Source organism: Mercenaria mercenaria, chromosome 9 (assembly GCF_021730395.1).
Source record: "Mercenaria mercenaria strain notata chromosome 9, MADL_Memer_1, whole genome shotgun sequence".
Lineage (NCBI taxonomy): Eukaryota > Metazoa > Mollusca > Bivalvia > Venerida > Veneridae > Mercenaria > Mercenaria mercenaria.
The window spans coordinates 73,592,525-73,620,190 of NC_069369.1; the positions used below are offsets into that span (position 1 = coordinate 73,592,525).

The following is a 27,666-nucleotide window of genomic DNA, read 5'->3' on the forward strand; positions in this document are numbered from 1 at the left end:
GGTTTCCAGGTCTAGTGGAACCCCTGGTTTTACTGATCCGTATAATACGCGCGTTTTTCAGTTCCCTGGATGCGTGTATGCAAAGTTACTTCCCTTTGAAAAAAAAATGTCGCATAATGCACATCATACCGTAAAAAGATCACGGATGCAACAGAGGCGAAATGCGCAAAAAAAAAAGATTTGCTTTTTAAGCAGCATGCTTTAAAAAAAAAAAAAAATACTGTCACGGCCACCGCTGTTTCATCAGGGCCAGACATGCACAATCAGGTAGATACGATGAAGGGAAGCCCTGCTCCGGCTGCTGCTGAGACAATGTCCGTGGTTACTGCTAGTGCTACCGATAATGACGACATGTGAACCTCGATTGGATATCACATAACTGATTTAATAAAAGAAAATAAAAGTTGCCTGTTTTTAATAGATTATGTTCTGTACAATACTTCAGATATATTCACATTAGTTTAATATCTGTAATACTCAATTGACATTAATTTAAGGGGTTATGATCAGATGTCATATCTCCAGAATGAATTCCCCACTCCCTTGAAAACGACGCGAAATTCCCCCCTCCAAGGGCCCTGGCCCCAATCCCCCAAAATGTAGAGAGGGCCCTGCTTGCTGCAAGTTTAACTGTATAGCAGATATCACAGTTATATTTGTGAAGCTTTAGGTTTGTATTTTCAAAGTGAACAACTGAGTATTTGCAAAATTGAGACTGTTCTGAGGAAAACAGTCATAAATAAAACTGAAAATCATGAAAAAGTATCAAAGATTGATTTTGACACTCTGGATGTAAGATCAATTAATTTCTCTGTTTTCTGATTCTCTATTCCAGGTGACACTGACAGAACATGTGAAACTAACAGAAAGTATATACAGAGTAGACCAGAAAGCCAAATGTCCAGACGATCAGTTCATACATGATAGAATAGTGTGCTTTCAGGTTGGTCAGCTGTTCTGCTGTTATATTGTTTTTTATCACAGAAAGCTGTATTTCCTTTTGAGTAACATGGAGAAAAAGAAAATACATCAATGCTCAAACTCGTGAGAGTGATTACCTTCCCTTGAGGAAGATTGATCCCTTCCATCACATATAATGACCTCCCTGGTTGAGTGGTAAAGGTTGTTGACTTCAAGTTACTTGCCTCTTCAGTAAGTCTTAGTCCTGCTCTGGTTGTCATATGAGAGAGCTACTTTAGCTGCTTTACGGAAAGTCTGTCTGAAGGGTCGTCTTTGGTCTTCCAGCACTGTTCAAGTTAGAAAGTCAGTCTATGACAGGAATTGCATGGTAGTTTGAGTTAAAAGTTTATCATGTGAAGATGGTAATAAACATTTGAATAAAACAAATGGGCATAGAACGGGTTTCTTTTATATTAAGTAATATTTCTTTGAAAGGTACACAAAACCTATACCAGTAGCTGACAAATAAACTCAAAAGATTGAAAACTGATTATCAGAATTCTAGTAAAAAGTTTGTTGTGGCAGAGGTCACTTTATTCTAATGGTAGTCCTTTCGTTAAAATGTATTCTGTTCCCATGTTCAACATCAATCTGAAGAGGATGTTTTTTTAGCAAATATTTCTATGTTCAAAGCAAAAGCAAAAGATTTGTTTTCCTAACTGCTTACCACAGATATGCAGAAGTTAAGTAGGGACACATCACAGCTGATATATATTCACATCTTGGAGCTTGATAAAAGTTTGTAAATTCAAGTTAATCTTCTTTTTATTCTGCTATAATCATAAACTCCAATCTTAACATGTAAATGTTATTTCAGTATCCCCCAGAGATGACAAAAACGGATCCTGATCATGTGTTGGGCCTGGCATTGGAGGTTATACCAGATAACTCTTGTCTTGTCTTTTGTCCTACCAAGAAAAACTGTGAAAATGTGGCTCTCATGTTGAGTAAACTTATGGCTAAATATAAAAGGTAAAGGTAGGATTTTGATAAGTGACAAAACTGGCAAACATTTCATGTCCTAAATATGTAACAGTTAAGGTTAATTATAATGTTCTGTTGCATATTGCTCTTTATTATACACCTATATAAATTCTGTAAAAAAACGGCTTGTATTTCACAATTAAATATGAACAGAGAGACAAAAATTCCGTATTGTACCTTTTAAATTCCGTATTGTACCTTCCGTATTGTATGCTGCCGGACTATTTTCATTAATATGCATGATCCGACACATTACTATAATTAGCGCACATAAAAACTTCACTAAGTTCTATTTAATATCGATAAACATTGAAGATTTCGTTCAAGAACAAAACAAGAATCAAAATGGTAACGGTATATAATAAAAGGGTCATTATAACAGTAGCTAGATCTTGGACTTTGTATTCAGCTCTCGTGGATTTTGCAAGGTCGGATCGCACTCGGCGCTTGCGCGCCTCGTGAGATCCGATCTGGCAAAATCCACTCGAGCCGAATACTGCATCCCAGATCAAGCTACTGTTATAATAACCCTATTGTATCCCACCAGACAAGGAATCTAGAAGGGGCAAGTTTGATTCAGAAGCAAGGTACAATCCTCTCTATGAGAATTTGACAAAAGACAATACATATGTCTGGAATATGTGTTGGGAAATTGTCATTAGTTTGCAAATGATATGTCAATACTGGTACAGAATCCTGGAACAGTGGTCCGGTTAACTAACTGCTGAGTGTTGGTGCTGGAGCAGAATCGTGGAGTACTGGTCTAGTTAATTGACTGCCATAACAAAACTGATATACTGTTGAGAAACAAGTCTTGAACCGTAGTGTAACAAACATGATTTTGAACCCTGCTGAAGAATTTAGTGAAAGCGTTGTAAACTTCAGTTTCAGCCATGTGTTCTTTTACTTATTTCAGAGAATTATCCGAGGTTAAGAAAAAAGAAAGGAGGGCATTATTGAAGGAGTTAAACAATGATTCTGAGGGGAAAATATGTCCAGTATTACAGTACACAATACACTTTGGTGTAGCATACCATCACAGTGGACTGACAGTTGATGAACGTAAACTTATAGAAGAGGCATATAGTGAAGGAATTCTTTGTCTTCTAGCATGTACTTCTACATTAGCAGCAGGGGTCAACCTGCCAGCTAAAAGGTAATCCCACTTGACTGGATAACTTCTTTGACCATAGACCATTTTGACAGTCAAATTTTTATCAAGCCAGTAAATTCCTATCTTACCTGAAAAGCAGACTATGAAATGTATAAAATAATGTGCTCTTATAATTTAGATGCTTTTCTAAACTTATAAAGATTTAATTTGGGCAGTACCATTTATTATTCAAAGAGATGTTCACTGAAAATTTACTGACTGAACAGCGAACAGAGCAGACCATGAGCAGCCTGCATGGATCTTGGTCTGCACTGTTTGTAAAGGCAGAATCGTATACTGCCAGCAGGCTAAAGATTAACTGTGCACTATTATGAGTGACTATGCAATTTGTTGTTGCAAATCATCACAGAAGCACATATTTTAATTGTTACCTTGATGTTTTATTTAGAGTGATACTGAGAAGCCCATATGTGGGTCAATACTTTATCTCACGGAGTCAGTACAAACAGATGGTTGGTCGGGCTGGTAGAGCTGGTATAGATACTTCTGGAGAATCCATTCTTATCTGCAAGGCTTCAGACAGGGAGAAGGTATGATGATGTAAACTCGACTAAGCTATTAAACCCCTACAAATGAAGTTTAAGCAGGTTATTTAACAGACAGTTCAAAGTTAGTTGGTCTTGTGACCCATTCTACTTTTTAACACTTTTAAAAATATTCTTAAAATATTCTAATGAAACTAAGTTATTGCATACACATGAACATCAGGCAGTATTCATGATACATTATTCTAGTGTCATTTGAGACATGGCAAGAGTCCTGTGCACATGGACTCGATATTATACGTCGTGAAAAATTTATTTCCTCTGACAAGTGATCCTGCTCGAGGATATTTATCTCTTACAGATCTCTTACAGATAGTTATTGTTGATTCTGCTGGCAGAGTGGTCAGTATAAGACTTAAAGTCCAAGATGAGTTGTTTTCTATACATAAAACGTAGATTGGCTGAAGTTGCACTATCCTGATGTTTAAAATGAGGTATATACTGAAAATTTTACTAGATATGCAGGCAAATGAAGCAGTTATGCAGCCTGTATACAACAAACATATTTCCTTATTCTTTGTGGTGTTCTGCAGATGTTGTACTAGGCATTTGTTAAAATTGTATAATGCAGGTATTTTACAGTTTTCATGTATCTTTCAAACTGAGGCCATGCAGCTGTCCACTCCCCCACCCCCCCACCCCTCACAAACACAAAATAGAGGTCAAATTCAGTATGTGTACAGATTTTTGTCAGTCCCTTATGTTACCACAAATACATAAATACTTGTAAGTAAGCATGTGTTTTAAAGAAAAAATTAGCATTGATGTAACTTTTTCAGGTGCGGGATTTGTTAGCTGGACCAGTAGAGAGTTGTCACAGTAGTTTGCTATATAATGAAGGGAAAGGTATTAGGACCCTTCTTCTGTCTACCATTGGTCTCAAGGTAATTAAATATTAGAAGTTGCAATTTCAAAACTTGTACTTAAGCCCTGGCACACATGTAGTAATCAGTATGAATAAATTAACATTCTTCATCCTCGTATAAAAATACCCAGTAAGAGATAGTAGCAATACAGGAATATTAGATAGAGCTTGCTGAATGAAATATTAAATGAAGGAAAAAACAACACATTTTGTATTACAGATAACAACAACAACTGAAGATGTTTTCAAGTTTGTGAGTAGATCTTTGGCACATTGCCAACAGTCTGTGCTGGGTACTGATGTAACATCTGTGTGTCGTGATTCTCTACAGAGACTAGTAGACAGTGGACTGGTTCTCCAGATCAAATCACAGTCTGAGGATCCAGAGCAAAACTTATGTCACAGTCTAGAGGTGACTAGGATAGGGAAAGCTACATTTAAAGGTAAGTTTTAGAAAATGTTTTCAGTTCTTTGGGTCCAGGATTAGTCCTAGGTCCAGGGCTTACAGAACTTAGTTTTGTAAACATCTTGATTTTGATTAGCTGTTTCTTAGCACAGTTTTCAAATTGACAAATGTAATGACCATATTGTGAGACTGGCTTGTCTCTTAGCATAGTTGCATAACCCAAGTCAGAACTAGGGTCTCCTCTGTAATTTTGACATTGCTGTAAAATGTCTAAAATTGTGAAGCGGTTGGATATGTGACAAAAATTTGATAAAAATAAAATGAAAATATATTTTTCTCTGAAACAACTTCTTTGACAAAAAATGGGAATGTTTCTTTGAAACATAAAGTTACTACTCCACTTTGCTGAGTTGAATAATTGATAAATTAAACAGATGCTAGATTTTCTGAAATACATAGATTTTGTTTGGGAAATCAGAAAAAAACAACATTTGGTCTATTTTAGGTCCTATAGATCCAGACTATGCGGAGATGTTATACAAGGATTTGAAGAAGGCTGAGGAACCTCTGGTAATCTCTAATCACCTACACCTACTGTATCTAGTCACACCATATGATGTTGTCAAGGATATAACACCATCCTGGTTTATCTATTTCAATCAGGTAGGCAAAGTCTTTTAGATAACTCTTGTAGGGAGATATATTGATTTTGTCTTTTCTTTTCATCTGCTAGTGTGCCTGCCAGTCTGTAGGAAACATTTGTTTGTACTGCTCCATATAAACTACTGGTATGATTTCAGCAAAACGTTGTAAGAATATTCTGTACCAATGTTACTTTCATATATTTTTGACATTTAGCACTTTGAAAAAGGAAATCAGTAAATAGCATGTATTTTGAAAATTTGATCTGTGAAGGTAGTGTGAAAATGTAATCAGTACAATAAAGAAGTATAAAATAAACAGAATGGCAACTCGCTGTAATCTCGCGTGAGCTCGTGTCAGAGCGTGATTCGGCATTACCTTACTAAAAACAAACATGGGCGAGCATAGAGTTACAATTTGTACCTTTAAAACTACGTTTACAAGGCAGTCTGAAAGACAGCTAAATCCCCCGCCACTGCTATGGATAGTGAAAGGGTAAAACCTTTGATTTTAGCTGTGACCTTGACCTTGAACTAACATGGCTGACTCATGAATTCTGCACAACGTCTTGATGAGGTGATCATTTGACCAAAGTTTCATGAAAATCCTTCAAGGGGTTTAGGAGATACAGAGCTGAAACCTTTGACCTTCAGTTGTGACCTTGACCTTGAGTTGACATGGCTGACTCATGAGTTGTTGATGAGGTGATCATTTGACCTAAGTTTGATGAAAATCCTTCAAGGGTTTAACGAGATACAGAGTGGACACCAAATGGAACGCTCAAACCTTCAACCCTTAGTTGTGACCTTGAGCTGGCATGGCTGACTCATAATTTCTGCACATCGTTCTGATGAGGTAATCATTTGACCCAAGTTTTATAAAATTCCTTCAAGGGGTTTAGGAGATATAGAGCGGACACGAAATGGAAGGCTCAAACCTATGACCTTCAGTTGTGACCTTGACCTTGAGCCGGCATGGCTGACTCATAAGGTCTGCACATCGCCTTGATGAGGTGATTGTTTGACCCAAGTTTGATGAAAATCCTTCAAGAGGTTTAGGAGATATAGAGCGGACACAAAATGGAAGGTTGAAACCTTTGACCCTAGGTTGTGACCTTGACCTTGAGCCGGCATGACTGACTCATGGGTTCTGCACATCGTCTTGATGAGGTGATCATTTGACCCAAGTTTTATAAAATTCCTTCAAGGGGTTTAAGAGATATAGAGCGGACACAAAGTGGAAGGCTCAAACCTTTGACCTTGAGTTGTGACCCTGACCTTGAGCTGGCATGGCTGACTCATAATTTCTGCACATCGTTCTGATGAGGTAATCATTTGACCCAAGTTTTATAAAATTCCTTCAAGGGGTTTAGGAGATATAGAGCGGACACGAAATGAAAGGCTCAAACCTTTGACCTTCAGTTGTGACCTTGACCTTGAGCCGACATGGCTGACTCATAAGGTCTGCACATCGCCTTGATGAGGTGATCGTTTGACCCAAGTTTGATGAAAATCCTTCAAGGGGTTTAGGAGATATAGAGCGGACACAAAATGGAAGGTTGAAACCTTTGACCCTAAGTTGTGACCTTGACCTTGAGCTGGCATGACTGACTCATGGGCTTTGCACATCGTCTTGATGAGGTGATCATTTGACCCAAGTTTTATAAAATTCCTTCAAGGGGTTTAAGAGATATAGAGCGGACACAAAATGGAAGGCTCAAACCTTTGACCTTGAGTTGTGACCTTGACCTTGAGTCGGCATGGCTGACTCATGGGTTCTGCACATCGTCTTGATGAGGTGATCATTTGACCCATGTTTTATAAAATTCCTTCAAGGGGTTTAGGAGATATAGAGCGGACACGAAATGGCAGGCTCAAACCTTTGACCTCGAGTTGTGACCTTGACCTTGAACCGACAAGGTTGACTCATGGGTTCTGCACATTGTCTTGATGAGGTGATCATTTGACCCAAGTTTCATGAAAATCCTTCGAGGGGTTTAGGAGATATGGACCGGACACGATTTTGTTACGGACGGACGGAAGGACGGATGCAGACCATTCCTATAATCCCTCCGTCATGGCGGGGGATTAAAAATACACGTTAGCTTCTAAAACAAAATTAGTTTAATTTGAAATGGTCTTAAGACACGAAGTACACATTTTTTTTTGCCATCGAAAGAAGCGTGGTCATACAGTGATAATTATTTTACCGATGAATAATTGCTTTTGCATACAAAATGGCACGTGGAGAAAACGCCACTTCCGGTAAACGAGATCCCGTTTTTTTGTCACAGGAGGTTTGCGAGATTTGCTCTATATGCCTTTCAAGTTGCCAGTCTATTTATTTTTATAGCTCTTTGGTACAATTACTAAAATGCAATTAGTGCTGGTGTGTTTGAACATGTACACACTGAAGGTAGTGTTAAAATATATTCTGTAAACAGTATAGGCAGTATGAAATTGTTAATAATTGCATGTAGTGTGAAAAAGAAATTAGTTTAGGCAGTGTATAATGTGAAAATGTCAGATAATGTGAATATGTAATCACTCCAGCTAGTGGGAAAGTGTAATTAATATAGGCAGTGTGAAAATGTAACTAGTGCAGCTAGTATGAAAGTGTAATCAGTATAGAAGTGTCAAAATGTAATCAGCCCAGCTAGTATGAAAATGTAATCAATATAGGCAGTGTGTAAATGTAATAAGTCCAGCTAGTATGTAAGTGTTATCATTATAGGCAGTGTGTAAATGTAATCAGTCCAGCTAGTATGAAAGTGTAATCAATATAGGCAGTGTGAAAATGTAATACTGTGAAATTGTTTTTATTCGCGTAGGAAGAATTTTCGCGTATTTTGCACTAGGACCAATGCGCGAATTTAAGACCGCGCTTTTATTATGTCTCCCTCAGGAGACATATTGTTTTTGCCCTGTCCGTCCGTACGTCACACTTCATTTCCGAGCAATAACTGGAGAACCATTTGACCTAGAACCTTCAAACTTCATAGGGTTGTAGGGCTGCTGGAGTAGACGACCCCTATTGTTTTTGGGGTCACTCCATCAAAGGTCAAGGTCACAGGGACCTGAACATTGAAAATCATTTCCGATCAATAACTAGAGAACCACTTGACCCAGAATGTTGAAACTTCATAGGATGATTGGTCATGAAGAGTAGATGACCCCTATTGTTTTTGGGGTCACTCCGTCAAAGGTCAAGGTCACAGGGGCCAGAACATTGAAAACCATTTTCAATTGATAACTAGAGAACCACTTGACCCAGAATTGTTGAAACTTCATAGGATGATTAGTCATGAGGAGTAGATGACCCCTATTGATTTTAGGGTCACTCCATCAAAGGTTAAGGTCACAGTGGCCTGAACATTGAAAACCATTTCCAATCAATAACTAGAGAACCACCTTACCCAGAATGTTGAAACTTGATAGGATGATTGGTCATAAAGAGTAGATGACCCTTATTGATTATGGGATCACTTCGTCAAAGGTCAAGGTCACAGGGGCCTGAACATTGAAAACCATTTCTGATCAATAACTAGAGAACCACTTGACCCAGAATGTTGAAACTTCATAGGATGATTGTACATGGAAAGTAGATGACCCCTATCAATTTTGGGGTCACTCCATTAAAGGTCAAGGTCACAGGGGCCTGAACATTGAAAACCATTTCCGGTCAATAACTTGAGAACCACTTGACCCAGAATGTTGAAACTTAATAGGATGATTGGTCATAAAGAGTAGATGACCCCTAACGATTTTGGGGTCACTCTGTGAAAGGTCAAGGTCACAGGGGCCCGAACATTGAAAACCATTTCCGGTCAGTAACTTGAGAACCACTTGACCCAGAATGATGAAACTTTGTAGGATGATTGGTCATGCAGAGTAGATGAACCCTAACGATTTTAGGGTCACTCTGTTAAAGGTCAAGGCCACAGGGGCCTGAACATGGAAAACCATTTCCAATCAATAACTTGAGAACCTCTCAACTCAGAATGTTGAAACTTCATAGGATGATTGTTCATGCAGAGTAAATGACCCCTATTGATTTTGGGGCCACTCCGTTTAAGGTCAAGGTCACAGGGGCCTGAACATTGATAACCAGTTCTGATCAATAACTTGAGAACCACTTGACCCAGAATGTTGAAACTTCATAGGATGATTGAACATGCAGAGTAGATGACCCCTATTGATTTTGGGGTCAGTCTGTTAAAGGTCAAGGTCACAGTGGCCTGTTCATATAAAATCATTTTTTTGGAAATAACTTGAGAACCACTTGACCTACAATGTTGAATGTTGATGATTGGACATGCAGAGTAGATGACCCCTATTTATTTTGAGGTCACTTGATCAAAGGTCAAGGTCACAGGAGCCTGAACAGTGACTTGAGAACCACTAGGCCACGAGTGTTGAAATTTAGCGGGATGACTGGACATGCCAAGTAGATGATCCCTATTGCAGCCAACCATCAGTGCCTCTTTGACTTTCGCTCCTGACCCCTATTGACTTCTTGCCTATAGGACTTTGCATTGGGGGAGACATGCGCTTTTTTACAAAAGCATTTTCTAGTTTTTTTTTGTTTTTTTTTCATTCCTAAAATTGAAAATGCACGAATTAAAGCCCGGGCAAAACAGTCATTTTTCACATTTGCGCGAAATTTCATTGCCCGCGAATTTAAATGATTTCACAGTAAGTCCAGCTAGTATGAAAGTGTTATCAATATAGTCAGTGTGTAAATATAATCAGTGCAGCTAGTATGAAAGTGTAATCAATATAGGCAGTGTGTAGATATAATCAGTACAGCTAGTATGAAAGTGTTATTGATATAGGCAGTGTGTAAATGTAATCAGTGCAGCTAGTATGAAAGTATAATCAATATAGGCAATATGTAAATGTTATCAGTGCAGCTAGTATGAAAGTGTTATGAATATAAATAGTGAAAATGTAACCAATATAGGCAGTGTTTAAATGAAATTAGTCTAGCTAGTATTAAAGTATTTTCAGTATAGGCAGCATGTAAATGAAATCAGTGTTCCAAGTGTGAAAATGTAATCAGTTCAGGTAGTCTAGAAATGTAATCCTTTCCTATTAGTTTGAAATTTTTACTACAACAGACAGTGTGATCATGTGAAAATGTAATGAGTGCTGGAAATTCTGTTGTAAGTTTGATGTTGTTTGTGTTAGTGTCAGATACATAGATGTTGTGAAAAAGTCATTTGTCGGTGTAATCAGAATAGGCAGTGCAAAGTAGTTGCTGACCTGTTTAAGCTACACCATATAGTAATTATTGAATGTTTGACTTACAGAATGGAAGAAGTAAAACCATCTCTGTATGGTGCATTCCAAACACACCTACTAGTTTATGTTCATTTTAAACTTGTCTGTATAAGGAGAGCTATCCTTAGTACTTGTATCAGCATTCACACCTTTGTTTCAGTTTTGATTCACTTTCACTTTATTTCTGGTAATCCACTATGAATTTGTTTCAACCTTCAGAAAATTATTCTTTATTGGCTCTTACATCATACCATGCAAGGGCCATAACTCTTGCACAAATATTTCTTGAATTATCCTTGCTGTCTACTTAGAATTTCAAATTTTGCATTCAATCACTATTATTTCATAAAAGGTTTAATTCAGACTTAATTGTTCCACATCATAATATACAAAGGTCATAAGTCTGGCACCAGTATTTCATGTTTTACATAGAATTTCAGGTTGAGTTTTGTGAACATTCACGTAATACTTCTGTTATTACCTAATGAATTTGATTCAAGCTTAAAATAGTTCTTCCTCATCATAGGACACAAGTTCCATATCTTTGGCACCAAAATTGTGTGAAATTCAATACAGAATTATATCCCCTTTTCACATAGAAAATTTAAAATAGTAAGAACTGTAAAACTGTTCAATTGTAACATATATTTGTTTGGTGTAATAGAGGGAACTGTGAGTAGATATTTCATGTAGATATGGTATAAAGTTTCATACTTGTTTGGTTTTGTACAGTCCATGGTATAAAAGTAATGAGGAAGTTTGATTTTCAGATGAGCCATTTGAACAGTTCAGAACTGAAGGTAGCCAGCCTGATAGGTGTACCAGAGTCATACATAGCTAGGAAAGCATCTCAGCAGAAATCTAGACAGGTAAAAACGTCCCTGATTTAAAAGAAAATGTAACCGTAGTAAAACAGGTAGAAAAAAAATCATATTTATTAATGTAAAAAACACTTAAAGCGAAAATTTTGTTCAAAATGACATGCAGAGCACACAGCCCAGATCATTAGGTCAAAGGTCATCATTATACATAAAGATCAAAGATCTGGTAGCTTAACTTTGTCTCTGCTCCATATTGTCTAAACCATAGGAAGATTATTAAAAACTTGCTTCTGTTGTTGACTTCATCACTTCTACATGACGAGCACACAACTGAAGTCCAAGGTCACACTTGGGAGGTAAAAGGCCAAACTCGTGTGTGTTATATTGTTTCTTAGATTCCCCCAATGCCCCAACAAAGAAAAAAGAGTGGTTCTTTTTACATTTCTCACGTTGAATAATACATTTCATTATATACCTATATAAATTCTGTCAAAAATATGACCTGTATTTCATAAGTAAATATGAACAGGCAGAAAAAAATCCATATTGTACCTTTTGTATTGTATGTTGCCAGACTACTTTCATTTAATATGCTAGACCTGACACAGTTCTATGAAAAGTCCATATAAAAACTGCTCTCAGTACTATTTTAACTACAATAAACATTGAGGGTTTTGTTCGATAACATAAAAACGGAGGTAAGTAATAAAAGGGTCATTATGAAAGTAGCTAGATCATGAATTTTCTGTTCAGTTCTCGTTGATTTTGAAAGTTCGGATCACACTGTTGCTTGCGCACATTGTGAGATTAGAACTTGCAAAATCCACTCAAACTAAATATAGCATCCCAGATTGAGGCACTGTTATAATAACCCTATTATACATGTATATTTATGATAATATACATGTATATTTATGATAGTGTCTTGCTATATATTTTCTAACATTCAGGCATACTGGCCTTTCAAAAAATTTATTATAAATGATGTCTTCATTGGCAGAATTATTTTTGCAGAAAGTGGATGAGTTTGTTGTATCCCGATTTTACCTGACCTTGATGCTGTATGACCTTTGGAGAGAGAAGTCGGTGTGGGAGGTGGCAGAAAAGTTCCAGCAACCTCGAGGATTTATACAGAGCCTGTTGTCCAGTGCAGCAAGTTTTGCTAGCTGTGTTACACACTTCTGTCAGGTATGTAGACAAAATGACTTGCTGTAATTAGTACCATTTAATACTTTCTAAGATTGATTCCTTTTTAAATCTTTTTTGAAATAGTACAATATTAAGTCCTTGCAGATTCCTCTGAATTGTATTCCAATTGAAGAAATAGCATGGTTTGAAAATTACAGTGACTTCTTTCTTTGTATGGTCTGGTAATTGCCTTCCAGTACAGTTATGTTCTCCTGCAAATAAAGGAATTCCTATCTAATTTCCTAATTTTTGTAATGCTAAATATACTGGTCAGTGACTTACAAGTAGTTCTATGATACATAAAAACATAATTATCAGAAGACACAGTTTCTTTCAGGAATTGGAGGAGTTTTGGGCATACCAGGATTTGATGGGAAACTTTGTGAAGAAGTTGTCATATTGTGTTACATCTGAACTTATACCACTAATGGAAATACCGGGAGTTAAACTTGTGAGTACATGTGCCTTTAAAAGTAAGAATGATTTAGATTCTGTATGTGCTATTAAGGTAAATGGGAGATGTAAAATGTGACGTTTCATTATCTACTTGTGACAGCATGCTGTAGAAAGCAGCTCTCTCTGATTCATTTTTGTATTGTGGAACCTCTGCTAAAGATGACTGTAAAGAGCAATACATCTCTAAAAAGGCCAAGATTTGATTAAATTTTTAATAAACTTGCCTTTCCAGAGATAACTCCTCTTTACAGAGAGACTTTCTTTTCCCATTTGAAGAAAGTCTTAGTAAACTTTTTGTTAACAGCACAACAGTTTCTGTACAACAAACACATTCAGTTTTCCGAATGGGGTTTAAACAGAAAGATTGTATTGTATATGATTTGTGTTAAAATGTTTTATTTTCAGAATAAGAATTTACAGCAAAAATGGGAAGGGTATAATTCTGTTTTGCAACTTCAAAAACTGATTTATTGACACAAAATAGGTTGATCTTCAGTTAAGTCAGAAATGAAAATATATAGGTTGCACATGATTATAAATCGAGAAGTAAGAGATTCAGTCCCTTGGTTTGGCATAGCTTTTGCATAACAATTTTGACAGAAGTGAGTGTCTGCAAAGCATTTTATCATGTGGAGAAATTGTCAGTTACTGGTACATGCAGAGAACAAACCAGGACTGGAACAGGAGCTTGGAACACCCTATATGCTGACTGATTGCCTTGGACATGAAATGATATTTAGAAAGTTAAGCCCTTTCAAACACAATACCATTAAAATGCTTGTATTGCAGGGTAGAGCAAGGCTGATGTATACAGCAGGTTATAAGACATTGAGTTCTGTAGCCTCAGCCAACACAGAGGATCTTGTGAAGTCTGTACAATACATGCCACGGAAGGCAGCTAAGCAGATCATTGCTTCTGCAAAGGTATGTTTAGTACTGTGGATGTTATAAACTTTATATCAGGGTTGTAGTGAATTTTGTTAGAGATATGGAGGTAAAAATAAATGCTGGGTGAAATTTAAGGATTGTCGTACTGAAGTTTTCACAAAAAATGCCACAAAAAAGACAGATTTGTTGGTAAATGGTGTTGGAAGGGTGTTGTAAAATTAAAATTATGCACTAGGTATATTGATTATGGAACATTTTATTTAAATTTTGGGAAAAATATGATCTTAAGGTAGTTCTGCACGTTTGATAAACTGGAAGTGATGGCGTAACGTCATTTATCCGGAAAACGTAGAATAAAGCCTAGATTAGGCGTATGGAAATGAAAATCAGTTTATGAATTAATGGAAACCTTTGAATAAATTTATTAAAGTGTAACAGTTACTATCTGTCTAAACTTAAAATATGATATTAAAACATCTGACAGGTTAAATAATTCAAAATAATGTCTTCAAATTAGCTTCTAACAGGCAGTTCACTTTAATCATGGCCAGATATCTCAGAAATTAGCACACGGACCTATACATTTTATTTCACTATATCATAGATCATATGTTTATTTAGGACTGTGAGAAGTTTCATTAAAACCTACATTGTGGAAAATTTTCTATTCGCGAAAATGCTATAAAAGTTACTATTTTCCCATAGACTCCCATTATGAAAAATTGCATGAGGTCCAAATTTTTCAAATCAGTCCAGCAAAAAATAAAGCACATGACCCTATCCTTTTTATTTGCTGAATTTTCTAGGTATATTTTGATGTTTTGAAATATCAGAGTTTAATTAAATTCTACATTATAGAAAAAAGTTCAATCCAAACATGCAGAACTACCTTAAAGGAAAAATATTGCAATTTTAGGGGAAACAGCCCTTTTTCTGGCTGTAAAAATAGCAACAAAAAAAAATCAGTAATAACTTTAACTATGGTAAATTCCAGTTTTCAAGACACATTTTTTCTCCATCAAAACAGTAGGTAGGTAATAACAGAAGTAATGTCTTTACACATATACTTTTTTAGGATGTATTGATGTGTCGAATATCTTATTACTCAATAGCCAGCTATGGGTTTAAATGTTCCAGAATGGAACAGACTGACATCTCTTCTGAATTTTTACTTAAGTTGACACACTGAAATAAGACTTCTAAAAATTTAGGCATTAAGCTGCCACAGTTCTTTAATATGCTAAGTAAGGGGTCAATTTTACGATAAGGGTTTTAATCTTTAGCCTGCTGGTGGCAAGTGATTTTGCCTTTGCAACCAGTGCAGACCAAGATCGGAGCAGTCCATTTTTATAAATTTAGCAAGGTTGAAATGTTTTGTTTCAGTTACTGCTCAGTGAGAAGGCTGAGGCTATGATGGAGGAAGTGGAGGCATTGGTTACCATACCGCTGTTTGTTAGTAACAATGTTACCATGGAAACCGATACAACACCAGCACCAGTAACCCCAGGGCTCTCTCAGTCGTCGATCTCAAGTGATATTGATGCAAGGCTAAACATTTGAAAATAAAATGATGTGAAAATGGAAAATAGTAAAGTAAGAAAGCATTCTGTCAAAGGATTTGATACACTGAGTTTGACAGTATTTTATGAATACTGTAAGCCCTTCATTAAAGGAGCATTGATAATGTGAAGATGTGATATAGTGTATCCTGAAAGTAGTCTCAGAAAATTTTGGATAAGACTTCCTTGTGAATAAGAAAAGAAAAAAACTTTATTAGCACTCCATCGAGGAAGTATTGAGGATTAGAAAATGAACTGTTGTGTATTTTGAAAATATTCTACGTGAGTTTAGGATAACACTTGTTTTTGAACAAGGAAAAGAAACTCTGCAATAGATCTTCATTGAAAGAGCATTGACAATTTAAAGATATGATAATAAAGTCTATTTTGAAATTAGTCGGAAAGTAAAGGATATCACATATCTGTGAACAAGGAAAACAAAAGACTTTCATTAGCACTGTATTAAAGGAGTGTTGATTATAAATATGTGATATGGTGTATTTTGACAATACTTTTCAAGAAGGTAGGGTAAGTCAAGTTTCAGGACAAGGAAAAGAGACATTGGAGTAGGAAAACTGACAAACTGGACATGAAATACAGTGTAGATTGAAAATATTGCAAGGTGTTTATGATAGCAGTTGCCAATGAATAAGGCAAGCAGAGACTGTATTAACACTTTATGAAAGAGAACATTGACGAAACTTCAGAAGATGTGATATAGTGTAAACAGCAATTTTCTCAGGGACTTTTTGGTTACAGTTGGCAGCAGTCACGCAAGTACCTTTAACTGTTGAGCAATGCATGTTGAGAATTTATTTATGGCAAGTTGATAGTGTTTACAGATTACCTCATACTGCTGGAACCGAATTCATTAACATATTGAATGAAGACATTAAATTGCTTCATTTTATATAGATCTAGACTACTGATAAATGAAATTAATATTACTTTGATTAAGTTCTAAGAATTATTTGGCAATAAGATGTGCAAGTTTAAATTCTAGATGCAATATGTTGATGAATGTCCATTTTTGTACTAATGAGTTTCTAGATTTGTAACAAGAAATATGCACAAGTTCTGAAGTGAAGATATTGCATGACTGGAGGAACAAGTGCATCTTCCTTGGTGCAGAGCTGATACTGTGACATTGTTTAATTTCATAGGAATGAAATTTGGAGGGTATTTTTTGTTGTTTCCAAAATCGCTCTTCTGTTGGGATATTCTTAAGTGGATTGGATTTCCACTTCTGATGGTAAAGATGATGGGAATTTAACTTCTTTGGGATTTAATTTAGTAGACTGCCACAACTGCAGATCCATAAAAAACTATTCCCTCATGAATATTAAGAATTTCACAGTAATGTTGTTATTACATTATAAGCATTTACAATTACTAGAATTATGTTTTTGTTGTTTTTAAGAGTTAATAATACTGTCCAAATTGAAAGATTGACATTTTCATTTTAGAAATTGAGCAGGATAGGGGTTAACTCTGAAATCATTGTTATGTTTTATGAAAATTTAGAGGTCGTTAAATAGTGTATGCAGTTTTCAATTTTTGCTGAAATCTGTCCGTACTTGACAGTTGATATCTTTTTATTTTGTTACAACAAGAGTGTGGAGTTAGAAGAATTGTTTGTATAAGAATAATTGATGTTAACTGCTTTCCTAGACTTGTAGCCATATTGAGAAGTATCTACAGCATTATACTTTATGTTAAAGTTATTATCTATTATTTATTAGCATTATTATTTATTTATGTTATCACCAATACAGGTGAAATTGTCATAAAAATTCAGATTGTTATTTTGTACTTTAAATAAATATTGACACTAGGACACTATGGAGCTTACTTAGAGAATTTTTTAGTGTTTACAAATGCATACAGTTTACTGAGCTTTTGAGATGTATAGATGAAAACATAAATTGACTTTAATGAAAAAGTTTGATTAATAATTTGTTTGGCAAAATGAAAACAAAATTTTCCAGTATAACTTTTAATGAAGAAAAAAAAGTATTTTGCTCTCTGCTTTTCATTTTGTTACAGTGACAGAATCTATTTTATAATATATGTGTGGATTGTATACGGTATAAAAAATATTATTTTAGATGCACCACTAAGATCTGCGTTTTTGTTACAATTCAGTGCTGACCATGCTGACTGATTATAGTCTATCGCTCAATGATTTTGCTCATTTTTAGATAAATTAATGCATTAATAGTTGTATCTAAAACAATGCTGAATAATTTACTGTTCATGAGTCTAAATGATTTAATTAAAACCCATTAGTGTTGTTGGTGTTTAACAGTTTTTGTCTATACAGTTTGTGAAAGGGACTGCAGGAAGTTGTGGTGGTGGAGACATTTGCCTGGTTCAAGTCTTCCTGTTATAATAAACAGTTGAAGGTTCATGAAACAGGTGTTTGATATTGTTAGCCACCTTCCTTCTTCCTGTGTAGATAAAAAGCTCAACACATTTGTCATCTCCATAAGTCTTATCTTTTCAGTATGTTGGTACATCAGGGCATCTACATAATTTTTATCAATGATTTTTTTTTCAAAACAACCTGTGACTTCTTGTAGTGGAAAATGTAAGATGATAAATCTCGAAAATGTCCAAATTTGAAACCTTGACAACAAAGGACATTTTATGACAACAGACACATTCCTGATATTAAAGCAATGATGTCTTTTATCTTCCTCTTCCCTCCTTGCTCTATGAGAAACTGAATATCTAGGCTGTTATCTGTTCTCCTCTCCCTCCTTTTTTAGCTCACCTGTCACGTAGTGACAGGGTGAGCTTTTGTGATCGCCCGTCGTCCGTCCGTCCACAATTTCTTGTGAACAAGATAGAGACAACATTTTGCAAGCAATTTTGGTCAAACTTGTACAAAACTTGTATTGGCATGATATCTCAGTTTCTTTCGAAAACTGGCCAGATCCCTTAATGGGTTCTAGATAGAGTTATTGCCCCTTAAAGGGCCAGAATTTGCTATTTTTGTGCGTCAACAATTTCTTGTCTGCACGATAGTGGTTTCATTTATGATTTTATTTTAACCAAACTTGCACACAACTTGTATCACCAGAAGATCTTGGTTCCTTGCTTGAACTGGCCAGATCCCATTATGGGTTCCAGAGTTATGGCCCCTGAAGAGCCAAAATGAGCTATTTTGACCTTGTCTGCACAGTAGCAGCTTTATTTATGATTTGATTTTTACCAAACTTGCACACAACTTGTATCACCATAAGATCTTAGTTCCTTTCTTGAACTGGCCAGGTTCCATTACGGGTTCTAGTGTTATGGCCCCTTAAAGGGCCAGAATTAGCTATTTTGACCTTGTCTGCACAATAGCAGCTTCATTTATGATTTGAATTTAATCAAACTTGCACAAAACTTGTGTCACCATAAGGTCTTGGTTCCTTTTTTGAACCGGCCAGATTCCATTATGGGTTCCAGAGTTACGGCCCCTGAAAGGGCCAAAATTAGCTATTTTGACCTTGTCTGCACAATAGCAGCTTCATTTAAGATTTGAATTTAATCATACTTGCACAAAACTTGTGTCACCATAAGATCTTGGTTCCTTTGTTGAACCAACCAGATCCCATAATGGTTGTGCAGAACCCATGAGTCAGCCATGCCGGCTCAAGGTCAAGGTCACAACTCTAGGTCAAAAGTTTGAGCCTTCCATTTTGTGTCCGCTCTATATCTCTTAAACCCCTTGAAGGAATTTTATAAAACATGGGTCAAATGATCACCTCATCAAGACGATGTGCAGAACCCATGAGTCAGTCATGCCGGCTCAAGGTCAAGGTCACAACTTAGGGTCAAAGGTTTGAGCCTTCCATTTTGTGTCCGCTCTATATCTCTTAAACCCCTTGAAGGATTTTCATCAAACTTGGGTCAAACGATCACCTCATCAAGGCGATGTGCAGAACTTATGAGTCAGCCATGTCTGCTCAAGGTCAAGGTCACAACTGAAGGTCAAAGTTTTGAGCCTTCCATTTCGTGTCCGCTCTATTGGCCAGTTTTTCAACTCTAGCACTAAGAAAGGCTTAAACCAGTATTAGTTAAGCCATCGCTCAACCTTGTTTTCTAACGGATTATTAATACTCGGCGGGTATATTTGCGATGTATTAGCTAAGCCTTCGTCACACACTATGAACATGTAGATACAGTCATCGGACCGTTTCGCTGTATTTTTACATATATAAAACGTGTTACTTTGGTGATTTACTACTTTCGTAAAAGAAATTGTCATAGAAATAATAGAAAAATACAAAGACACATTAAAACACAAAAGCACTAGCGCCCGTCTATTAAATGAAAAAAAAAATGCTGGGAAAAGGTGAATTTAATTCAAGGTAAGACTACAAGCATTCCTATGTTTGCTCACTGTCCTATTGTTTTCATTATTCCTAAATGTTCCACCTTTCACGTACAAAACACATGCAATATGCACTTGTAATTAGGAATGCATTTGTAAATTTAAATTAATAGTATAGGTACTCAAACTGCACTTGCAAGTGCATGAATTTCAAAATCCACACGTCATTGAAAGGAGACGTATATATGTTGACGTGCTTATCCATTACATATTTTGCGTTACATGTAATTATAATTAATTACATGCACTTATATATTTATGCTTGCACGTATATTTTGAAACATGTACAAACGTAGCGAATTTAGTAAAGTTAAAATTGAAGAGTTGAATCTGTTACTTTTTTAGCTCGACTTTTCAATAGAGCTTTTGCATTCGCCCCAAAGTCAGTGTTGGCGTCGGCGTCGCCTTTGGTTTAAGTTTTTTAGCTCACCTGTCACAAAGTGACAAGGTGAGCTTTTGTGATCGCGCGGTGTCTGTCGTCCGTGCGTGCGTGCGTGCGTCCGTAAACTTTTGCTTGTGACCACTCTACAGGTCACATTTTTCATGGGATCTTAATGAAAGTTGGTCAGAATGGTTGGTCGAAACTGGGTCACGTGCCATCAAAAACTAGGTCAGTAGGTCTAAAAATAGAAAAACCTTGTGACCTCTCTAGAGGCCATATATTTCACAAGATCTTCATGAAAATTGGTCAGAATGTTCACCTTGATGATATCTAGGTCAAGTTCGAAACTGGGTCACGTGCCATCAAAAACTAGGTCAGTAGGTCTAAAAATAGAAAAACCTTGTGACCTCTCTAGAGGCCATATATTTCAAAAGATCTTCATGAAAATTGGTCAGAACGTTCATCTTGATGATATCTAGGTCAAGTTCGAAACTGGGTCACGTGCCTTCAAAAACTAGGTCAGTAGGTCAAATAATAGAAAAACCATGTGACCTCTCTAAAGGCCATATTTTTCATTGGATCTGTATGAAAGTTGGTCTGAATGTTCATCTTGATGATATCAAGATCAGGTTCGAAACTGGGTCACGTGCGATCAAAAACTAGGTCAGTAGGTCTAAAAATAGAAAAACCTTGTGACCTCTCTAGAGGCCATATATTTCATGAGATCTTCATGAAAATTGGTCAGAATGTTCATCTTGATGATATCTAGGTCAGATTCAAAATTGGGTAACGTGCCATCAAAAACTAGGTCAGTAGGTCAGATAATAGAAAAACCTTGTGACCTCTCTAGAGGCCATATTTTTCATGGGATCTGTATGTAAATTGGTCAGAATGTTCATCTTGATGATATCTAGATCAAGTTCGAAACTGGGTCACGTACCCTCAAAAACTAGGTCAGTAGGTCAAATAATAGAAAAACCTTGTGACCTCTCTAAAGGCCATATTTTTCATGGGATCTGTATGAATATTGGTCTGAATGTTCATCTCGATGATATCTAGGTCAAGTTCGAAACAGGGTCATGTGCGGTCAAAAACTAGGTCAGTAGGTCTAAAAATAGAAAAACCTTATGACCTCTCTAGAGGCCATACTTGTGAATGGATCTCCATAAAAATTGGTCAGAATGTTCACCGTGATGATATCTATGTCAAGTTCGAAACTGGGTCACATGCCTTCAAAAACTAGGTCAGTAGGTCAAATAATAGAAAAACCTTGTGACCTCTCTAAAGGCCATATTTTTCATGGGATCTGTATGAAAGTTGGTCTGAATGTTCATCTTGATGATATCTAAGTCAAGTTCGAAACTGTTTCACGTTCAGTCAAAAACTAGGTCAGTAGGTCTAAAAGTAGAAAAACCTTGTGACCTCTCTAGAGGCAATACTTGTGAAGGGATCTCCATAAAAATTGGTCAGAATGTTCACCTTGATGATATCTAGGTCAAGTTTGAAACTGGGTCATGTGCCTTAAAAAACTAGGTCAGTAGGTCAAATAATAAAAAAACCTTGTGACCTCTCTAGAGGCCATACTTTTCATGGGATCTGTATGAAAGTTGGTCTGAATGTTCATCTTGATGATATCTAGGTCAAGTTTGAAACTGGGTCAACTGCGGTCAAAAACTAGGTCAGTAGGTCTAAAATTATTTAAATCTTTTGACCTCTCTAGAGGCCATATTTTTCAATGGATCTTCATGAAAATTGATCTGAGTGTTCACCTTGATGATATCTAGGTCAGTTTCGAAACTGGGTCACGTGCAGTCAAAAACTAGGCCGGTAGGTATAAAAATAGAAAAACCTTGTGACCTCTCTTGAGGCCATATTTTTCATGAGATCTTCATGAAAATTAGTGAGAATGTTTACCTTGATGATATCTAGGTAAGTTCAAAACAGTTTCACGTACCTTCGAAAACTAGGTCAAATAATAGAAAAAACCTTGTGACCTCTCTAGAGACCATATTTTTCAATGAATCTTCATGAAAATTGGTCAGAATTTTTATCTTGATAATATCTAGGTCAAGTTCAAAACTGGGTCACATGAGCTCAAAAACTAGGTCACTATGTCAAATAATAGAAAAACGACGTCATACTCAAAACTGGGTCATGTGGGAAGAGGTGAGCGATTCAGGACCATCATGGTCCTCTTGTTTTATAAAGTAAAACATCTCCAATACTAGCTTTACTGAGACGAAATCTAACCAAAAGTCCATATCGTCATACATCACGAAAGGGTTTGCTCAGTCCCGTATTATTCCTTCCCTCCTCAATATTTCTGCTTTAACTTTATGCTGGAAATTTAAATCAATGTCTAAATATTCCGGCTCCATCTTTTCTTAAACCACCTATGCCCCAGGTTTAAAATAACAATAGAAAGATAAGTCATTGCTGACACCGCTCAAAGTAGAAAAATCCAATCGATGGTTTAACTTTTGTGGAGCCCAATTATTCACGTGCTGACTTAAGCGTTGTAAATATATCCGACACGGCTTAAGTCGGAGCTTAAGTCTTTACTTATAGTTGAAAAACTGGCCATTTATCTCCTAAACCCCTTGAAGGAATTTTATAAAACTTGGGTCAAATGATTACCTCATCAGAACGATATGCAGAAATTATGAGTCAACCATGCCAGCTCAAAGTCGAGGTCACAGCTAAGGGTCGAAGGTTTGAGCCTTCCATTTGGTATCCACTCTGTAGATCTCCTAAACTCCTTGAAGGATTTTCATCAAACTTGGGTCAACTGATCACCTCATCAAGAATTCATGAGTCAGCCATGTCAACTCAAGGTCAAGGTCACAACTGAAGGTCAAAGGTTTCAGCTCTGTATCTCCTAAACCCCTTGAAGGATTTTCATGAAACTTGGGTCAAATGATCACCTCATCAAGACGTTGTGCAGAATTCATGAGTCAGCCATGTCAGTTCAAGGTCAAGGTCACAGCTAAAATCAAAGGTTTACCCTTTCAGTATCCATAGCAGTGGCGGGGGATTTAGCTGTCTTTCAGACTGCCTTGTTTTTTTTTAATTCACATAATTATATGATAGGAACATTTGTGCTGAAAACAATGAACAAATAAAAACAATAGGTCACCAGGCTTGTTTTTGTGAACACACCCACTGTTGCTGAAACTGCCAGCGATTTTTTAACATTTTCATAATTTTCTGCTATTTTATAAATACCAACCAAAATATACATCAAGACAGCACAGTACGGTTTTTTTCTTTTTACACATTTTGTTATATACTTATTTGATATCATAGTCATATTTGTAATACTCTATCCTTACAATAATGGGTACAAATGAAAAAAAAATTGTTTCATATTTACTTTTGTGAACTTTTTTTTCTATGTAAAATACCCAAAGTGAAGAATATTTTTCAAATTTTGAAAAAAACTCTTTCATAGAATTTTTTCCTGTTTTTCTTGTGTATAGATAATTGTATTGTGAGCATAAAAATGGCTAAAAATGTATGGGTCACCAGGCTAAATTTTATGTTAAGACCGCTAGAATACAACACCTGTTAGACGGAAATGGTGCTAACCTGGTCAAATTGATTACATGTATGTCTGCTAAAAGTTAAAAAAAAAAGTTTTAAAAATTCTCAATTCTTTCTATAACTGAATACTGAAAGGTGATATTGTCTTATCAGTACTAATTCAATTTTCTTACATTATATGAACAACACTGTCTTTGTACTAAAATGTGATGTGAAAACACAACCACAAAAGATTCCTCATATTTAAGATTGTCTGTCACATGTTTCAACAAATATTGACTTCAGCTCAGTTTTCCATAGAAAGTGTCGGCTGCGCAGAAAGATGCGCATAAAAAACTATAAGAATTCCCTTTAAAGTTGAAAAAAAACATGATTTTGTAAAAAAGCAAGAGTTACAAAACCTGTACAGTGAGCAAGTGTGTGAAGTTTCGATCCATTCCAACCAATGGTTATGGAGATACAAACTTACATAGGAGTAGAATTGTGTCCATAGGACACAGATGCCCCACATACTGTCTGTATAGCAAAAACTGGGCCATAACTGCAGTAAAACATTCACAGAAAACAAGCCTTCCTTTACGGACATCTGCACATCAAATTTGTTCATCTGTGAACGTTTGATGCAAATCATGCTAATAGCATGGAAGAGGTTGGACACACAAGACTTTTCTCTAAATTCAATATAGCAAATAAAACAAGAGCGCCGCCAAGTGGGGCAATATACGCCCGAAGGGTTATACCAGAGGATGGGAGCAAAATATAAAGAACTTGACTGTTGAAGCCCAAAGGACAGGAACAAGAAAAAGAAGAAATTCAAAAAAAAAAAAAATTCAAATCCACAAAAAAATTCTTACCTGGTAAAGTTATGTCAAAATACAGCTAAAAATTGGATGTACCATCCATGTTGTACCACAGAAAAGTGGTCTTGGTTTTTCCCTACTGCCAATAATAAAAAAGTTTCAAAATAAGCTATTTGTAGTTACACAAAAGGGAAGTAATTCAATAACATTATTGTAAGAGAACAAAAAGGGATCTGCCAAATAAAAACAAGAGCACTGCAATGCACAGCAATATACACCAAGCAGTCATATATGACCTTTGACCCCTAAATGTGACCTTGACCTTGAAGCGAGTCTTCCAAAACATGCGCTCTGCACGTCGCCTCAGTGTGGTGAACATTTCTGCCAAGTTTCTTTGAAATCCTTCAAGCAATTCAAGAGTTACAGAGTGGACACAGCAAAGTCATATAATATATTATAACATATTATGACCTTTCACTCCCAAGTGTGACCTTGACCTTGAAGCTATTCATCCGAAACATGCAGTTCAAGAGTTACAGAGTGGACATGAAACACACTCATATGACCTTTGACCCCTAAGTGTGACCTTGACCTTGAAATGAGACATCCAAAACATGCGCTCTGCACGTCGTCTCGGTGTGGTGAACATTTGTGTCAAGTTTCTTTGAAATCCTTCAAGGGGTTCAAGAGTTACAGAGCAGACAGGAAATTGCTAATGGACGGACCAACGGACACCAGGCCCATAACATAATACATTCCTTCGGGCGTATAGAAATGTCCAAGTCAAAGAAAAAATTCTTACTAAGTAAAGTTATGTCAAAATACATCTAAAAATTGGATGTACCATCCATGTTGTACCACAGAAAGGTGGTCTCAGTTTTTCCCTACTGCCAATAATAAAAAAAGTTTCAAAATAAGCTATTTATAGGCTATTTAAAGTAACAAAAAGGAAAGTAATTCAAAAAAAAAATATTGTAAGAGAACAAAAAGGTATTTTTCAAAATAAAAACAAGAGCACTGCAATGCAGAGCAATATACACAAAGCAAAATCATATATGACCTTTGACCCCTAAGTGTGACCTTGACCTTGAAGTGAGTCATCCAAAACATGCGCTCTGCACGTCTCCTCAGTGTGGTGAACATTTGTGCCAAGTTTCTTTGAAATCCTTCAAGCAGTTCAAGAGTTACAGAGCGCACACAGCAAAATCATATATGACCTTTCACTCCTAAGTGTGACCTTGATCTTGAAGCTAGTCATCCGAAACAAGTGCACAAAAAAAAATTCAAAGTCCACAAAAAAATCCTTATCAGGTACAGGTATGTAAAAATACACCTAAAAATCGGAGGTACCATCCATGTTGTACCTCAGAAAAGTGGTCTCGGTTTTTCCCTACGGCCAACATTAAAAAAGTTTCAAAATAAGCTATTTATAGTAACATAAAAGGGAAGTAATTAAAAAAAAAATATTGTAAGTGAACAAAAAAAAGAAATCTGCCAAATTAAAACAAGAGTACTGCAATGCAGAGCAATATACACAAAAGCAAAGTCATATATGACCTTTGACCCTTAAGTGTGACCTTGACATTGAAGCAAGTCATCCGGAACATGTGCTTTGCACGTCTTCTCAGTGTGGTGAACATTTCTGCCAAGTTTCTTTGAAATCCTTCCAGCAGTTCAAGAGTTACAGAGCGGACACGAAACAAACTGATATGACTTTTGACCCCTAAGTGTGACCTTGACCTTGAAGCGAGTCATCTGGAACATGCGCTCTGCATATCATCTTGGTGTGGTGAACATTTGTGTTAAGTTTCTTTTAAATCCTTCAAGGGGTTCAAGAGTTACAGAGCGGACATGAAACAAACTGATATGACCTTTGATTCCTAAGTGTGACCTTGACCTTGAAGCGAGACATCCGAAGCATGCGCTCTGCGTGTTGTCTCAGTGTGGTGAACATTTACGTGAAGTTTCCTTGAAATCCTTCAAGGGGTTCAAGAGTTACAGAGCGGACACGAAATTGCTAACGGACAGATGGACGGACGGACACCAGCATCATAACATAATACGTCCCTTTTGGCGTATAGAAACAGTCATACAGAAAACAAATTTCTTATTTCAGCTAACAATAGTACGATCTACATTTTCTATACCCCCACAAATTTATGTAAAGGGCTTATATGTGTGCTGCTGACTGTACGTATGTCCGTCCGTTGGACCGTACGTCCCAAAATCTTGTGTGTTGAAGCCTAATTTGCTATTTTGCTTCATACTTTCATAGATGAACAAGCTAGATATGCAAAGTACTAGGTGTTGATATCTACGATGAAAAATCATTCAGGTTTGATCAAATCAAATGACATAAATATGAAACAATTGTTTCCATCTAGAATATTTAATTGTTATGAATTTTGCAGATATGGCAGATGTACATGGTACTTTACAGTGTGTGGTTTGTACATTTTGCATTGAAACAGGTGGTCATATAAGCAAATAAAAGGACTTAATGAGACCACAGAATTATTGAATATAATATATGCTCTGATGAAAATAGCATTTTAATGGGATTATTGTACCCCCCGACAACAAAGTTGTAAGTGGGGGTATACTGGTTTCAGGTTGTCTGTCTGTCTGTCTGTCCGTAGACGCAATCTTGTGCGCACCATCTCTCCTTATCCCCTTGACAGAATTTAATGAAACTTCACATAAGTGATCAGTAACAACAGTAGTTGTGCATGGGGCATGTTAGGTTCTTTTAGAAAAAAAATTGCAGACTTGTGGGACTTTGTTTTT

At 36.4% G+C, this 27,666-nt stretch overlaps 1 protein-coding gene across 1 annotated transcript in view; it reads left to right on the forward strand.

Annotated features, from left to right (window-relative positions):
- LOC128559331 (helicase POLQ-like) overlaps positions 1-20,728 on the forward strand; it is a 54,808-nt gene extending 34,080 nt beyond the window's left edge. Inside the window, exons 8-19 of the mRNA XM_053550648.1 lie at positions 836-943; positions 1,778-1,932; positions 2,861-3,100; positions 3,507-3,648; positions 4,443-4,547; positions 4,749-4,971; positions 5,440-5,597; positions 11,629-11,727; positions 12,694-12,867; positions 13,205-13,318; positions 14,113-14,247; positions 15,595-20,728. Coding sequence (XP_053406623.1) covers positions 836-943; positions 1,778-1,932; positions 2,861-3,100; positions 3,507-3,648; positions 4,443-4,547; positions 4,749-4,971; positions 5,440-5,597; positions 11,629-11,727; positions 12,694-12,867; positions 13,205-13,318; positions 14,113-14,247; positions 15,595-15,771 — 1,830 coding nt within the window. The 3' untranslated portion in view covers positions 15,772-20,728. The remainder of the gene's footprint in view (positions 1-835; positions 944-1,777; positions 1,933-2,860; positions 3,101-3,506; positions 3,649-4,442; positions 4,548-4,748; positions 4,972-5,439; positions 5,598-11,628; positions 11,728-12,693; positions 12,868-13,204; positions 13,319-14,112; positions 14,248-15,594) is intronic.
- Positions 20,729-27,666: the final 6,938 nt, after the last annotated feature.